The 18,209-nt window shown below is 35.0% G+C and overlaps 1 protein-coding gene across 1 annotated transcript in view; it reads right to left on the minus strand.

Annotated features, from left to right (window-relative positions):
* Positions 1–551: 551 nt before the first annotated feature.
* The window catches only part of Cap (Cbl-associated protein), a 160,622-nt gene continuing 142,964 nt past the window's right edge, over positions 552–18,209 (minus strand). The window contains exons 24-30 of the mRNA XM_076306627.1: positions 17,528–17,732; positions 6,948–7,206; positions 6,445–6,556; positions 6,100–6,222; positions 5,707–5,861; positions 5,453–5,532; positions 552–4,822 (exon numbers count right to left, since the gene is read on the minus strand). Coding sequence (XP_076162742.1) covers positions 4,654–4,822; positions 5,453–5,532; positions 5,707–5,861; positions 6,100–6,222; positions 6,445–6,556; positions 6,948–7,206; positions 17,528–17,732 — 1,103 coding nt within the window. The 3' untranslated portion in view covers positions 552–4,653. The remainder of the gene's footprint in view (positions 4,823–5,452; positions 5,533–5,706; positions 5,862–6,099; positions 6,223–6,444; positions 6,557–6,947; positions 7,207–17,527; positions 17,733–18,209) is intronic.

Raw genomic sequence — 18,209 nt, forward strand, 5'->3', positions numbered from 1 at the left:
TTACTTGTATATAAATGAAATAAGTGTATTTTTCCATCAGGTACATGTTTGGAATGGAATATATTGTTCGTAAGTATATTTACTCTATGTGTGAACAATTTTTTTTACCATAAAAATGTAAAAGTTCATATAATAAAAATGATTAAACGTTAATTAATATTCGACGTGCATTTGATTTTAATATTTAACACTTCATTTATTATTTTAATGGAATTTTGTAAATTATTAAACGTTTATTTCGATACTTACTAAAATGTTTTATGCACATAGGATAAACACCTACAGTGTATGCATCGCATAATTCTAATGGTAGCAGAATGTTAATTAATTTTGAATTTAACATCTAGTGTAAACCACACCTCCACCAGCACGAAACCACGCCCTGTATGATATGTATATTTATAAATATAAAATTATATTAAAACTGTCGGGCATATCGTTCGTCTCAAAAAATTAATATTAACGATGTTGTTAGAATTTCACAGCAAGTAATTTATTCAACGAAAATACTATTAAATTTAGGAGATAGAATTTTTACACAGAGTTACTGGTCTCGGTAACAGATTATGATTTATTTGTATTTCGAGTATACAATACACAGTGACAGTGTCAGGGGGTGCGAATTAAAAATCTAGGAAAACGAATTCAAATCAAGCAGGACGATTTACATTGTAGAATAAATACCGAAGGGAAGATGGTAGTATGGAACTTGTCGTCGATTGTATCAGTTTAGTGTTGTTGTCCCACCGAAATAATCAAACAACTCCAAACGCAATGCTTCGTTCTTCCTAGATCCAAACAAAGAAAAGAAACCAACAGAACGTTGTCACGATCACTTTCTAAATTTGCGATGAGTATATATTATGTGTGTAGTATTTGTTTATACAATTTGTTTCTTATATTATACAAATTTATATATGTATGTATTCGTTCAGAAATTAAACGATGCTCAACAAACATAATTCTCAGCGCCCCTTCTTCCAGGCACAATCATGAAAACTTCAACAATGATACATTACACGATATGTACTGAAACAATTCATCAAATATTACAATAAATATGTATTTATAATTTTACTTTCGATTTTCGCTAATATAATCATAACGTTACGTTTTATGTTGGAAATTGCCTCTCGAATTCCCTTATTTGAATAGAAAATCAAATTTGATCCTCGATGAATCGTTAATTTCTACGCATGGAGGATTGTCATTAAGGAAAGTCCGCAACGAAACCATACGCGAAGGTATGATGTTCCATATTATCATATTCTCTTCCGCGTGTTACAGGAAGCTGTTTGCATTCGCTCGTCGCGAGGAGCGAAGAAACACAATTGAAAAATCGGAAGACTCGACTCTATCAGAGAGGTTCACGTCTTCTATTTATCATACATCGAGTTTCTCTTTTAGCTGTCTCTTATACGGATTCGCGCTTGAGATTACTATATATGCTCAAAATCAGCGGAGATATGCACGTAACATAAGATATGTACGTAAGTATGCACAAGTTGTTTCAGAATCGCAGGTACACTTGACTGGTAGATAGAACACACGAAGAGGACTCTTTAATAGTAAATTTTATGTATCTTCGTGGAAAAGTAGTAAATTATAGAGTGCAACGTAGTATGCAATACATTGAAGAAGAGATTGTTCGTGTCATAATAAGTCGAAAATGTCGAGTTCTTCGTAGAGTAAATTCTTCGAAAGTAAATAAATTAATAGTAAACATACGTCAGAGTTTTTCTCTTGAAATTACTTAAGAATTTAGTTCGTTCGAGAGCCATCGATCGATTTGAAAAATAAAAATAAGTACTGAACATACGAGGTACAATTTTATAAGGAAACAAATCTTCGTTCAAAATTTGTTATTCGATGTTTCCAGCTCCACGAACCAGTGACCAATGTAACTGTAATTCTGAAACGCTCTGTAGGTCGACACGAGTGTTTGATTTAGATGCAAAAGTATCGATAGACGACAAGTCTTTGAATCGTATGCTCCTGACTAGAAGCTCGCGTATTTTGGTGGAAAATTGGTGTAAAGAACTTCGACCCACGAATGATCGATTGTGGCAGAAACGATTCTTAGTCGCAACTCGTTGAATTAATGCCCTTACTACGTACTTATTTTTTGTTGTCCTTCTCGCCCTACAAACTTACAATAGTAATAAGTATTGTCTGCTTTCCAAATGGATCCACGTTAGTTTCATCCCTAAGGTCAGAAATAGGCTATCGTGTAACGTCATGGCGAAACGTTCTTGAAAATCGATTCTTCCTGATCGTAGTTTCATTTTCGTGACATCGGCGCAAATCTTTCTTTAATTCGTTACGATTAATATGGACACACGACTCGATTGTGAACCTTACGTGTGTGTACGTTAACACGTGCATAGATAATTATGTCGTTAAATACTTCTACAATTATATCTTCGTATATCATAACTATATATAATAGATATACAAACGTATATCTTCTATACATTATATAATTCATATAATTCATATATAACTCTGGGTACAAATAATGTTTACAAAAATATTAATTTGGGAAGGCAAACTTTCAATTATAAATCGCTTACTCCTGGATACTCACGAATGTAACAACCAGCACGGTTGGTTTATCTACAATACCAAACACAGAAAGAGACGTGTTCCTCGAATTCAAATCACATTTGTATTACGTTTTTTTTCGTTTTTCTTTTATGTAATGAAAACCTCTCGATTCGGAACAATCTTGACAAAAGTATATCTCATCTCGGATACATTGAAATAAGACAAACGCTCGTGGGTTCAATCGTAAACTCTGGTTCAAGATAAAATGCTCGAGACCTTTGCATCTTTGGCTCATCTTAAACTTAGACAATATATGTATCCAGTTTCACTAACGATGAAGAAACTTATTCTTAAAGTTCGTTTCATTTGTGACTAAATTCGGATCCTTTGGTGTTAACGAGGTTCGATGAAACAGTTGTTGGATCAAACGAGGTGGGACGTTTGTTCGCACGTCACTATTAATAATGTTCCATCGAAAGTGCAGGGAGCTCAAAGTAATCGTATTTAAACCTCTAAGAATGAGAGCGATGTCGAACAATTTTTGTTACCATCGAACCTATTTACAATGACAATGAAATAGGTTACGACGTATAATTAGGTTTCAAATAACGTCCAGGTAAAATAATCATTAAACAAATATTTAATTCGAAATAAACATATTTAAACTTACTAGGATTAATATGACAATATTAATAATATCATTATTCATTAAATAATATTGCAAATATTTGTATTACTTATTTTTCTCCACGTCTTTCATTTTGAAAAGGTTTTGAAAATGCAGATGCAGCTTTAAAATATTTTGAACGAACAATACTATATATTGAACTATTTAAATTGGCATATCAACCGTATTTTATTTTTCAAACACAAATTTTACTTAAAACAATGTGAATCGTATTTCGATCCGCTAAAAATATGTTTTATATTTTTAATTCAAAATTAATCGAACACTCGAGCAACGTACTTTATTCTTCGATCCGATTTCACGATTCAATTCAACCTCGTTCAGAGTTAATATTGATTCGCATCGCTCACATTCTCAGACTCTCGTATCTTTCAATCGAACATCGTGTACTCGAAAACCGTGAAACTTTTATATACGGTTTCTAGTTATCAAAATACAACCCCAAGCATTATCACTGCTTCCGATCCGAGGCATCCCTTCACATTCCCCTTTGAAGATTATCACTCATTCGCAATATTCACATTATCAATACGTAGCAAGAGTGTCAAGGACGAAAAATACCATTTGCATCGTATCGGTCGAATATTCGAAACCTGTGGCTAGTATTTTAGCGTTACCTGCGTGGTTTGTAAATTGTACATAAATTGGTCACGTTCCGTAAGCATTGAAGTCTCTTGGACGAACACGACTCTCTTCGTGTTCTCTTCATGAAATTCGAATTTCTGCTTGCAAAAGGATAAGTTTCGAGCTGGAGTATCTTGCAACGTTCGATCGTTTAAATAATTAAAAGGACGAATAACTTTGTTCGTTGCTGGTGAAACCAGATAGACCTTTCGATTACCATAGCCTACAAGTGGCTCTAGCGGAAATAGGCTCGACGGAAACTCCTCGTTTGAAACAAGCGCGTCAGAATATAATTCTCTACCGCGCAACCCTTCGACAGCTGCCTTTCAAAGTTACACACTATTATACAAATGTTTCTGTTTCGCGAGCGATAGCCATAAATTTCGTTTAGAAACACGAAGGACCTGCGTACCGTTCACTGTCTAACCCGATGCCTCGTTACGCCAGCCTGACGCAATTGTCCTCGTGCAATGGTATAATAAATAACTAAACGTTATTGTACACTACTTACACGTTACTTGTAACCTTACGATAAGTTTTTTTTTTTTCTTTTTTTTGGTAAATTCGACGATAAGGTTCATCGTGTCGAGTTGCGTGACTGGGTTTTCATTGGAGCAACATCGACGTCGATGGTGGTAAAGAGGAAGACTGTTGTGACGCGTGTTTCTTCGTCTCTTATCATCGACGCGTAAACGTTAAATCTCGTCATCTTAATGGTTCGACTTAGTGCTTTGGTAAAACATAATCTGCGATTCGATAGATGCGGCGACGTGATCGCAGCCAGTTGTTGTCCCTCACAATCTTTCTACGTAGTTGCCAGGGAACGTCCCGAAATAACCCGTCCTCTGGCTGGAACCGACATACCAACCGTCGTCGCATTTCTCCATCACGTACACGGTGTCCCCTTCTTTTAGCTCCAACTCGTCTTCGTTCTGAGGCCTATAGGGATACATGGCTCGATACCTAGGAGAATATTCGAGAAACGTTAGCTTCGTTCCAACTGAACTTCATTCTCTCCTAACAATTTGAGTCTACCAACCGAGTATTCGATTAGACATCAATGTATGATTTAAAATGTTTTAACAGATACAGATTATTCTGGTAATTGTACGCATAAGTAGTTGTAGACAACATGTTAAGTAATATTTGAGCAGGTACCATCTCACATATACTATATACATCAATTTAGAAAAATCTAGCACCTTCATTGTTAGATCTATATTTAGGCATTTTTTGTTGTCAATTTATACAAAGCTATTCCTGATTTTCTATTCGAAATGAGCTCGCGAATTAACGACCGAATTGTCCAATGTTTCCACTTTCGGCAAATAAAGCGTACACGTATTTTGCAAGCAATAAATTGAGATTCGAGGATTATTATAATCCTTGGATGCTCAACTTTGAAAGTTATTCAAAAGTTTTATAGGGATCTTGCACATTGTTTTTAACGTGAATAGAAAGTATGAGACGAGTTGAACATTAAAGTTAAAATTGATGTTACACGATTTTGGTTGTGTCTTGTTTTGTTTCTCTAATTATCTCTTATGGAATATCTTGTATATCTTATTCAAAAGTGCAAAAACCTGAACTTACGGTATCGGTTCGGAGTGTGTGTCGATGTGCAATGCTTCGTTGAGTTGTGTCACGTGCAATTTGCTCCCTCCCATTCTTGGCTAAAAATGGTACAATACATAATGTAAAATGAACTATTAATATTAACATTATTTTCTTTCGTAAGTATTACAAATCCATCTAATTGAAATTTCGTAGAAATTCAAGTTCGTACAGGGATCTTAATTAGATTCGTGTATCATTGTTAAATAATAAAAATTCGTTGTATAACCAACCAGTGAATTGAAGTGGGGCTGGGCTGTGTTTATATTAACTGGTATAGAGGGCATGTAATGATGGGGTCCCATGCTCATTTTTCCTCCAGCTGATCCGTTCGCTAAGAGACTATGCGCGGCTGGGGCAGCAACTGGTTTATTTTGTAGCGGCGTTTCTGTAATTAATACAAATTTATCGTGTTTATTAAACGTACTAAAAAATATTCTACGTTTAACCAACTCTTACCACTAATATCTTCTGTTTATATATATAACATTTTTAAAAACGATTTGGGCGATCACGTCGCAATTATATGCGAGAGATTTCGCTATACAACGTCAACATAATTAGCCCTTAATATTGTTACAACTTTACATCGAAATATTCTTTTGATACTAATCGAGGTACGATACCTGCTCTATGCCCAGGTTCTGTAATGACTTCGACATATGAAATAGGAAATATCCCTTTCCTGTTTCCAATACGTCCCTCATACCAGTTTTCGTCGACTCTCCTTGTCAGGACAACGGATTCTCCTGAAAAAATAATATTCGTCTTATAAATCACTAAAAAATTTTTATTCTATCGATATTTCTTCAAAATACAATCAACGAAGGTGTTAGAGTTTTTAGGAATTGAGATCCGTTTTCTATTTACGGTTCGTTCGTTCTTAAATACATCGAAGACGAAAATGAGTCAGATACACTGAGTTAACGAGGTAGAAATCGCGACACTTAGCGCGGTATTACTATATTTACCTTTGGCCAACGATAGTTCGAGATTCGTCTGAGCGACGAAGTTGAACTTAGCTCGCGCCTGACCTTCGTAAGGTTTCTTTGGAGTCGTTCGCATTCCATCGTATGGTAAAATCTATAACGCACACAGAAATGATGTTTATTTTTATCAGCATTTAATCACTTATCAACATGTCACATATCACAAAAAATTAAAAAAAGAAACTACCCAGACCTAACCCGATATTAAAAGATGTATCTTCTTTTTAACGTAACATTTTTACATTTATAGGTAATACGCGATTATTTTGAATATAATTTTATATAACGAATATTCATTATCGATAATGAACTATGTAAGGACAAAAGTAATGTATGAAAAAAGACTTGAGCGAAAATTTTGAAATAGTAGACGACGATTTAAGGTAAATAATCGTCTTTCGTTTGTCCATGGGTACAAGATCCACTTCGGTGAGAATTAAGAAAAAAAATCTTAATCGAACAAATAGACTTCGATGAAGTATTACCTCCACGTAATTCGATGGAAACAGCCCAATCATAGCATTATGTTCTCCTTCGAACCAATTCTTGTCTACCTGGCGACGTACAAATATTATGTCACCACGACGAAAGTTCAATTCTCTTGAGGATTGCCCGATGAAGTTATAAAGTGCTCTTGCTACGAGTCGAGGTTCTGGCGTCTGTTCCTGGGATCTGCTTCTGTGGCTCAAATCGTCGACGAAATCATCATAACGGTTCAGAGGAATCGGTGACTTCTGAGATGGTCTGAAATAAATAAATTTTGATCAGTCGTAATGCAAAAGAAACGATAAAATATTGATAAGTACTTCTATGTGTTAATACATATACACATAATGTTATCTCGAACAGAGGGCAATAATAATATAATTTCGTATTAAGATATGAACTGGAACTATCGCTAATGATTTGATAGATGGTTTCATCTTGACTATCAGATTAATAGGGGTACTTTTATTCCGACTATCGAAACACTCGAGATTACAATCAAAGATTGAAACTTACAAACTTGGAACAAATTTCAAAAGAGTATGTAAAATCAAATTTGAGTCTGTGCAATATTTTTGATATATCGTTATCTATCTCCTAACTCGTGGGGTAATACAGTAGAACCTTGATAAATGCAACCTCGAAGATTGCATAAGAACCTCGTTCGTTGCATTGTGTTGACAAGTAGAAGGTTAGTTAGCAACGAGTGAAGTTGAAGGTGAAACGAATAGGCAATGCGGTCATAGATAATGAAGATATATTGTGTAAGTGGGACTCCTCATTAGGTGGGTTACCTCGATAACTGCTGAACCTCGATACTTACAGAAAGTTTCTTAGAATTACCAAGATTCTACTGTGTAAACAATTCTGCAACAGAGTACGTTTTTAGTTACGTTTTTCCATATCGTATCAGATGACTCTATTTATACTCGTGTGGATGACTATACAAGTTATATTTATATTTAAAAAATGAAAAATTTGTTTAAATTTCATTCTACTCGTTACGATCGAATACTTCAAATTTTATTTAACTCGACTAAAGCTTTTATAGTTATAGTTACAATTATATGCGTTTGCTACAACTTTCTTAAGTGTAGATGAAATAGATATTTTTTCTTATGCGGGAGGATGCGTGCATGTATATACTGTAATAATTTTACTTTTCTCACGAGTACTCGAAACCTTTCTCTATATGAAAGTTTCGCTATGAGCTCCACTGCATTTTGCGCATCAGTTCTTGCTGACACTGATCTTATAATTAGTTATTTGCATACAGTTTACATTGCGCTCTGTATTTTTCTCTATGTAAATACAGCGAAAATTTAACCAACGAGATTAATATTTTTTCGTACCGTGTAAAAACATAGTTCTTCTCGAATGAAAAATTCGAACTAATTTTGATCGGTTACAAACTCAAAGTGAACGACATTTATAAATAAAAAGAAACAGATTCCTCGTTTTATAATAGTTTGTTAACAAAGTTATAATATTCATATGGATGAAGCATCAGATGTTCTTTGGTATGTGATTGTCTTACGGTGTTATTCTTTGACGTCATTTAAGACAATGCATAATGCTTACACAATGTTTATACTTAACGATTGTGTAATCGTTAACGATTACATTGACTATTCAGTAAAATGCAAAACATACATTCAACGGATGAGATTCTGAGATTCGTATAAGTATACTGTCACTGAAGGAAATTGATAATTCAATTAACGAGATGACCAATCAGAAACAGAACGGTTCTTTTTTTCATTGAAAATATGAAAAAAAATTTAAAGAAAATATTCATATAGAAAATAAGTTGCGAAGGTAACTTTATATAAAAGTTATTTTTTTACGGAGAAATCAAAATAATAAATATTTCAAACTGAGCTGTACGTTCTTTGTCATATAAAATTATCTTTCTTAAGAAATTTCAATATACCTCTTTAATTGTTACATTGTATATAATTAAATTGTATTCCTTGTTAAATTATCTGTAAATAAATTTACTTAACATTATACTTTTAAAGAGATTTTTTAAAAATTCAATTTACTACAATTCCACATGTTACTCTTTAAATAAATCGTTTTTGCGATTAATTGATAGAAATTTTATTATTGCCTTTTTTCGACGAATGCAAACCTAATTTACTGTACTCTCGTGCACGTAATATTAATAGAACGTGAAGTTTCTACGAATCTCTTGATTCGCATTACCATTAAATTATTATTTATAATTTCACGAAATGCTTTCACGAATTTTTAACAATTCTAATTTCTCGGAATAAGGATACCTTCCCGAGTATCATGTGCTCCTAATACCAAAGTCTCGAAGTCGACGAAAAGTTTTAGCAAAAGTTCAAAAATTCATTTGAAAATCTCGCAAAGTCTCAATTCACAAAAAATTCTGGAAATTTGACGTCATTTCTAAGAATCCGCGAAATCGTGCCACTTCCTCGCATATCGTATGCTCCTGATACCAAGAGTCCCAAAATCGAACATTATCTAAAATTTATGCCCGAATTTCAGACATTGGTATCGGGAGAACATTGTCGCCGAGGAGGTATTCCTTTCGAATCTTCAAGTATTAATCAAATGTTAAATTAATATATCTAATAGACAATTATTACTTTCCATGTTTCAAAACTTTAAGAAACATCTCTTTACTTCGAAGCTCGATCAAAATTAATTGTTGTAGGCGAATCGATCATTTCTAATGCATAAATAAGATGCACATTGTTCGATTAATATTGGCAACATGCATAAATGTTAGAAACAATCGCGGAAATGAACAAACATTCGGTGAAATCGTTCGCTTTCGCAAGTTTCGCGATATCTTGATGTTTATCTATCATAATTATTAACAACCATCGTAGGACCATAGATTAAACAATTATTAATAATGTTCTAGCATAAATAACGGCTTGAGAGCCATCAATTTCTTGAAATATTCGTTAGATCGAACGAAGCCAATTAAAAAAACCGTGCGATAAAATAAATGAATATTTCTCTACATATCGAAATTACATGGATTGCCATCTATTGGAGAAAGTGCTAAACTACACTTAAGGTGTGAAAACACCTGGTGGAGAAACGCTCAAGTTTGTCGAAGAATTGTTCTAATTTCCACCAATAGATGACGCCACGAGCATAATTTATCGACATTACAGATAAGTATTTCCATTTGTATGATATTCCCTACCGTGCGATAGAATAAATAAATATTTCTGTACAAACTTTTGTATGTATCATCTTTCGAATAAATGTAAAATTAAACGAAATCAGCATAATGTAATTTATCTGCATTCTAGCCTTCCTTTAAACATTTAAAAAAATCTTTGATACCTTAAAATCAAGGCTACACATATCGATTATCGACTCACAAGTGTTTATCAGGATGACTTTTCTATATAGAAAAGCGATTCATCGAGTTTCAGCACTTTTGAGTCAAGAATTCAACTTCAACGCGTATTGTGTAAATTATGAGAATTAAATAAATGTTAAATTATTGCACTAAATAAACAATTATTACTTTCCATGCTTTAAAACTTTACGAAACAAGTTTTTACTTTGAATCTCGATCAAAATCGATTTCTATAAGTATAATCATTTGTAATGCATAAATAAGATACATATTGTTCGATTAATATTGGCGACCTGCATAAATGTTAGTAACAATCGCGAAAATTAACAAATATGTTCTCCAAGAGACGGCAACCCATATAATTACCACGTTACAAATTGTTTGGAATTGCGCGTTCAGAACATATTTGCATGCATACAAACAATAATTTCGATATGTAGAGAAATATTTATTTATTTTATCGCGCGGTAGGAAATATCATTCGAAAGGAGATATTTATCTGTAATGTCGGTAGATAATGCTTGTGGAGCCACCTATTAATGAAAGTCAGAACAATTCCTCGACAAACTTGAGCGTTTCTCCACCAGGTGTTTTCACACTTAAGTGTAGTTCACCTATTCTTCAGTAGATGGCAACTCACATCAATGCCGTGTGACATATGTGTGTCACTGAGCGTTCAGAATATATATGCATATGTGCAAACTATAATTTCGATATGTAGAGCATGTTTCTCCCTCTACACGATTGTTATTAACATTTACGTATGTTCCCAATAGTAATGTTAGAATATGCATCTTATTTGTGCGTTGCGAACGATTATATAAAGTACACAAATTAATTTTAATTTCGTAAAGGGACAAAAATTCACAGAAACCGTTCGCCTTTACAGATTTCGCAATATCTTGACATTTTCCTTGAGATCCAACTCGGAATTTTTCGTTGAAATCCAATCTACATTGTCAAGACTACACGTATCGATTATCGATTCACATGTGTTTATCACAATGATTGTTCTATCTAAAAAAGAGATTAAGTATAAAATACAACTTCTACGCGTTTTGTGTAAATTATATGAATTAAACAAATGTTAAATTAATGTACCAAATAGACAATTATTAGTTTCCATGCTTTAGAACTTTACGAAACACGTTTTTACTTCGAATCTCGATCAAAATCAATTTCTATAAGTTACTTAATCATTTGTAATGCATAAATAAGATGCACATTCTTCGATTAATTTCGGCATTAACCGAAACCGTTCGCCTTCACAAGTTTCGCAATATCTTGATGTTTATTTATCATAATTATTAACAATCGTCGTAGGATCGCAGATTAAACAATTATTAACAATGTCCTAGTATAAATAATGACTTAAAATATAATTTCGTTGATGTATTCTTTGTTCGCGATGGAATTTTTCATTTAGATCCGACATTGTCAAGGCTACACACATTGTTTATCGATTCACGAATCTTCATCGCGATGATTTTTCTATCTAGAAAAACGATTAATTGAATTTCGGCGCTTTTAAGTAAAAAATACAACTTCTACGCGTATTGTGTAAATTATATGAATTAGACAAATGTTAAACTAATGTACCAAATAGATAATTATTAGTTTCCATGCTTTAAAACTTTACGAAACATGTTTTTACTTCGAATCTCGATCAAAATCAATTTCTATAAGTTACTTAATCATTTGTAGTGCATAAATAAAATGCACATTGTTCGATTATAATTGGGAACATGCATAAATATTAGTAACAATCGCGGAAATGAACAAACATTCACCAAAACCGTTCGCATTCGCAGATTTTGCGATATCTTGATGTTTGTTTAACATAATTATTAACAATCGTCGTAGGATCGCAGATTAAACAATTATTAACAATGTCCTAGTATAAATAATGGCTTAAAATATAATTTCGTTGATGTATTCTTTGTTCGCGATGGAATTTTTCATTTAGATCCAACCGACATTGTCAAGGCTACACACATTGTTTATCGATTCACGAGTGTTCATCACGACGATATTTCTATTTAGAAAAGCGATTAATTGAATTTCGGCGCTTTTAAGTAAAAAATACAACTTCTACGCGTATTGTGCAAATTATAAGAATTAAACAAATGTTAAATTAATGTATCTAATGAACAATTGTTACTTTCCATGCTTGAAAACTTTACGAAACACGTTTTAACATCGAGTCTCGATCCAAATCAATTTCTATAAGTTTCTTAATTAATTGCAATACATAAATAAGATGCACATTGTTCGATCAATATTGGAAACATGCGTAAATGTTAATAACAATCGCTGAAATGAACGAACATTCACCGAAACAATTCGCCCTCAAAGATTTCGCAATATCTCGATGTTTGTTTATCATAATTATTAACAACCGTCGTAGGACCGTAGATTAAACAATTATTAACAATGTTCTAGTATAAATAATGGGTAAAAGGCCATCAATTCGTTGAAATATTCGATTAGATCGAACAAAGGCAATGGAAGAAACGGTAAGTCACCTTGGGGAGGGTATATAAGAAGCCCCCGATTGTTTAAAATTTCATTCTTCCTGGAGCCTCCGAGGTGGACGGATCTCTTCGTTTTAGGTTTATGGAAGGGGGACCCCCCACTCTGGTAACCGGTACTGGCCGCCGGTAGGCGGTGGTCAGTACTGGCGACCATTTTCTCAATCCTTTCTTTGGTTTTTAATTGTTTCTTTGTGTAATTTATTTTATTTGTTCTCTGATTTTACTTTGTACTTGTTTTTCCATGTTTATTTTTTTCCACTAACCAAATTCATTTCTATTTTCTATTATGCCTTGACTTTAGGTTTCTCTTAGGTTTCTCTTAGATACATTCTCTCAGATGTATCGGAAAACGAAGAACGAAGAACGAAGAGGACTGATGTATTGCATCCTCCGCGGGACTGTTAATTCTAAGTAATGACTAAGTTAGTTTTAAGGTCACCCTGTACGAATATCTGTGATCTGCCGAGCAATTATCCAATCTTTAGCTTCTTTTTGCACGCTTGCTCGTATCTCAGTCCGGCCACCTCTGCTTGTTGCATAAGCAAGTGACCGGCCGTGGAGGTGGACCGAACGGTCGATCGCCGTCTCTTCTGGTGCGTCCGCTTTGAGAGAGAATATGCTGCGAACACAGGGACAGGTGTTCGCACCGGTCCCTGTGGAAGCCCTTGTGCCACAAGACCCTCTCTTCGTCATCCTCCGTGGGTCAGGTCCACGCTCTGCGTGGCTCCTGACGCGGAGTTGGGAGAAACGGGGCACTCCATGGAGTGGACGGCGTCGCGCGTATCCTTGAGAATCGGGCCCACTGAGGGGAAACGGGACCGACCTAGTAGGAACAACTCTACGGTTCGCGTCGCGTATTTCCCAATTTTGCCTAATTTTTCCATAATGTAATTGCTCGGCAGAATTAAACGAGGAGATCGAAGGAACATTGATTCCTTCTATCTCTGCAGTTAGAATAAGTTAGTTTTAAGGGTGTGATCTGCCAAGCAATTATCCAATCTTTAGCTTAATTTTGCTCGCTTCCTCGTTCCTCGGTCCGGTCACCACTGCTTCTTGTACAAGCAAGTGGCCGGCCGTGTAAGTAGTCCGAACGGTCTATCGCCGTCTCTTCCGGTGTGTCCGCTTCCAGAGGGGGCATGTTGCGAGCACAGGAGTAGGCATTTTTGCCGGTCCCTGCGAAAGCCTCCAAAATAAGACCCTCTCGTCGTAAAGATGGAGAAACGGGGCACTCCTCTAGGGGAGTGGTAGGCGTCGTTCGTTTTCTCTGGAATCGGAACCACGGAGGGGAAACGGGATAGACTTAGTAGGACCAACTGCACGGTTCGTGTCGCGTCTTTCCCAATTTTGCCTAATTTTTCCATAATGTAATTGCTTGGCAGAACTAAACGAGGAGATCGAAGGAACTTTGATTCCTTCTATCTCTTTGGTTTAGTAATTTCGTTTGTACCGCGTATCGAGGGAGATCGATGGAACTTTGATTCCATCTATCTCTCTCCGGGTCTCCGCTCGCAGCAACCTCCACGTGGTGAGACCTGGTAATCGGTATTACTCGCGACGAACGATAATTCGTCGTCGCAGGTAGTACCGAGCTAATTGGCTGCGACTTTAGAATAGTTAGATAATATATAAGAAACAATTGAATACTTTAGTACAAGACACTGTTGTAACGAGCATAAAAGACCGAATACCTTTGTCAAATGTAACAATATGAATGTAACTGTAATGTATTTCAATAAATTCATTAAGTATAACATGAGTTGCTCTTCTTCCCATTTATTGCTCCCATTCCCTCCACCTGATCCTGAATACTAAGACAAAAGAGTAGATTTACAAATTCCAATATGCGGAATTCTTTGAAAATGACGTAATTTTGAATAATCGAAATGAATACTTCCTCGGCGACAATGTTCTCCCGATACCAAGGTCTGAAATTCGGGCATAAATTTGAGAAAATATGCGATTTTGGGACTCTTGATATCAAAAGTACATGATATGCGAGGAAGCGGCACGATTTCGCGGATTCTTAGAAATGACGTCAACTTCCAAGAATTTCCGCGAATTGAGAGTTTGCGAGATTTTCGAACGAATTTCTGAACCTTTGCTAAAATTTTCACCGATTTCGGGACTTTGGTGTCAGGAGCACATGATATGCGAGGAGGTATTCTTATTCCGCGGATTTTTAGAAATGACGTCAAATTCCAGGAATTTCCGCGAATTAAAATTTTGCAGGACTTTCGAGTGAAATTCTGTACTTTTGCTTGAATTTCTCGGCAATGTTGGTAACATTTTTATCAGAAGAACACGATGGTCAAGGAGGTAAATCTTCTCTTTTGCCTTGGTATTCAGGATCAGATGAAGGGAAGGGGAGCAAAGTAGGAGAAGAAAGAAACTACTCGTGTTGTACTTAATGAATTTATTGCAATGCATTGCAGTTATATTCATATTGTAATATTTGCCAGAAGTATTCAGTCTTTTATGCGTGTTGCAACAATGTATTGTATGAAAGTTTTCAATTGTTTCTTATATACTAACTATTCGAAATTCGCAGCTAATTCGCTCGGTACTACCCGCGACGTAAAATTATTGTTCGTCGCCGGTATTACCGAGCTGATTGGCTGCGAATTTAGAATATTATATTACTGAAATTTCTGTTCATTGAAATTTATCGAGGAGTGTATTATATATTTGTGATTGGTATCCGTATAAATATACGAGAAAAAAAGACATAGAACTCTGAAGTATTAGAAAAAAAAGTCAAACATTATTTACACAAAGTGAATGCCTTATTGAACCCTTTCATCAACGTTGGTTACGCATAGCACGAGTAGCAGAGCACGTGGCGACAAACCGCTGTACGCGCGTTGGCGACGAATATTTTCTTGGCCTGCACGAAATCTAAATCATTTCAACAATTCTGCCGGCCAGTTTCTCTTTCTTCGGAAATGTCTACAGAATCTGATCGTGCATAGGATTTTCATCCTAGTTAAAGAACTTTTCGTAAAAAATACAAAAATAGTGCAGAGATCAAAAACTATTTAAGGTGAAAAACTATTAATAAATTATTTACCGCTATATTCGAGCAACTCTCCTCTATTTTCGTAGATCTATTAGAACTCTCTAACGTTTTTACTTTTGTCGAAATACCTTATTATTGAAAATTCGGAGTTTTTGCAAAAGCTTGTGTTTTTTTCGAAAACTGGAGGTGATACAGTAATTGAACTTCGAAATTCTCGTTTGGAAAATGCGGTTGTATAAGGGTCATCCACTGGTTGTTATTGGAAGGCAAAAATCGTGTCGGACAGTGTAACAGTTAGTAGCATGTTATTCATGCATCGTATGAGGTGTAAGTCTATCGTGCTTCCCGTTACTTAAGTCATTACGTAATGCACGATGTACTCTTAAGTTATTTTACGCAGGCGTTGTAATTGCAGCGTAGGTGAATTTCATTTAAAAATAAGAATGATACGAAATGTGGAAGAACAGTAATTATCGAACATACCAATGGTAATCATTGAAATATGAAAGATGTTTGTGAACTTGATTAAGAATTTAAATATTAGCAACAAATATAAATCTAACATTTAGGAGTATAAACGTCATAGTATGGAAACTAACGAATCTATAAATCGTGTAAAATTACATTTGCATTATATATCTTGAAATCGTATAAAGTAATATTTGAAATTATTTGTTGTAAATATGATTTTAATACTTTTTACAAGTGCACTTCAGTGTAACCACATTTTATATTTAATCGCATACCGTAATGTAATATTTTTTTATACTACAAGTGCAGAATTTTTCCTTGTACCACAAATGCCCAAATATTTGATGACTATTTGAATAAAGTAAGCCATATTAATTATATAAATAACGGAAACGATCATTCGATATAACGTCATAAAAAATTAATTATTTTTTTTGTCTACCTTTATCCGTTATAACAAAAAAAGAAGAAAAACGAAGCAAATATAGCGAAAACAATATAAAAATAATGTAATGAACGTGGTGTACCAACTTTTCTAATTAATCTCTGTTTTCCTGATAATCCTTATGATTACATGTGGATATACAGAGATTGAAAGAGACTGTAGCGATAAACGGTAAAATAAAAAGAAAATGGAGCGTATTCGTACGAAAAAAGAATGATTCAGCGTTCAGCATATGCTTCGTGCCGAATGTGCAGAAATCTAGACTGCACGTGATCTGAGAATGAGGATTACAGTTGGTACGATAAAGTCGTTACTTTATCTACAAACGTACACGTCTTTGTTTTCTCATGTAAAATGCTTCTTCCATCTATGAGTCATCCTTGAATTTTTATTTCATTGAATATGTTTATTCCGATCGATTTTAACTCAAAGGAAATCATTGTTATCGACCGCACATATACGAGAAGAAAATATAAAAGACTCGTGCAATGCAATATACGTAGTCAGTATTCGATCTTCGAAGCACTCGTTTTACACAAACTTTCAACACTCGTCGATTCACAGCAGTACTTCTCAAATATTTACACACACTGTCGCGATATTGAATAATAAATGTTTCATAAGTTCATTGACCCCTCGACAATAGAAATAAACACGTACCCCGTGGTACATCCGTGTTATTACGATATCGGGATGTTTCGTCGATAATGGAGAAATGACCACGATATAATTGAAAAATAAGAAGAGGTGCGACTTACATAAAGTTGTCGGTGTGTCGTCGTGAATCAATGTCGTGCAGTTCCTGAAGATATTTACGACGACGTTCTTCCTGATAAACGCGTCGCATGTTCTCTGCGCTCCGACGGGCAAGCTCTTCCTCGCTCAATGGTTCCTTCGCCTCTGTACGCACTGGTGAACGATAGTGAATCGTCACCTCACCCTCCACATAACGCCTCGGTGATTCTGCGACAGAGAACCTCCGTTATTATGATCACATGCTCGTCGATATCGTTCGATTCTTTTATCTTAGCGTTCCGAGTACAATCTCCTCTTCCTGGCACTATTTCTCATAGCTTGCTCCTCAAACTCTGCAAGAGACGGCTTACAGCTAACGGTGAAAAATCTTACGAGTACATCTGCAAAAGCTTTCTCCCGGGCTCGGACCTTTTATTAAATCAAATTTTCTTCTTCGTCTACGCTCGATAATAGAACTTACTTTTCCGGGGGTGAAGTTACGATCATTATTTGCAATAGCAACGACCTCGTCGATGCCAATAACCTCTAAGTGTGTTGGAGGATGAAGATTCGCAAAGTGAATCTGATGTAATTATCAGAAATTTATATTACGTTAATTTTTTTATACTTTCTGAGACTATTACCTTCTACTTCGAATCATGTAATACTGGTAACGTAGATAATGGTAAATATATTTATATCGGT

Source organism: Ptiloglossa arizonensis, chromosome 3 (genome assembly GCF_051014685.1).
Source record: "Ptiloglossa arizonensis isolate GNS036 chromosome 3, iyPtiAriz1_principal, whole genome shotgun sequence".
NCBI classification, from domain to species: domain Eukaryota; kingdom Metazoa; phylum Arthropoda; class Insecta; order Hymenoptera; family Colletidae; genus Ptiloglossa; species Ptiloglossa arizonensis.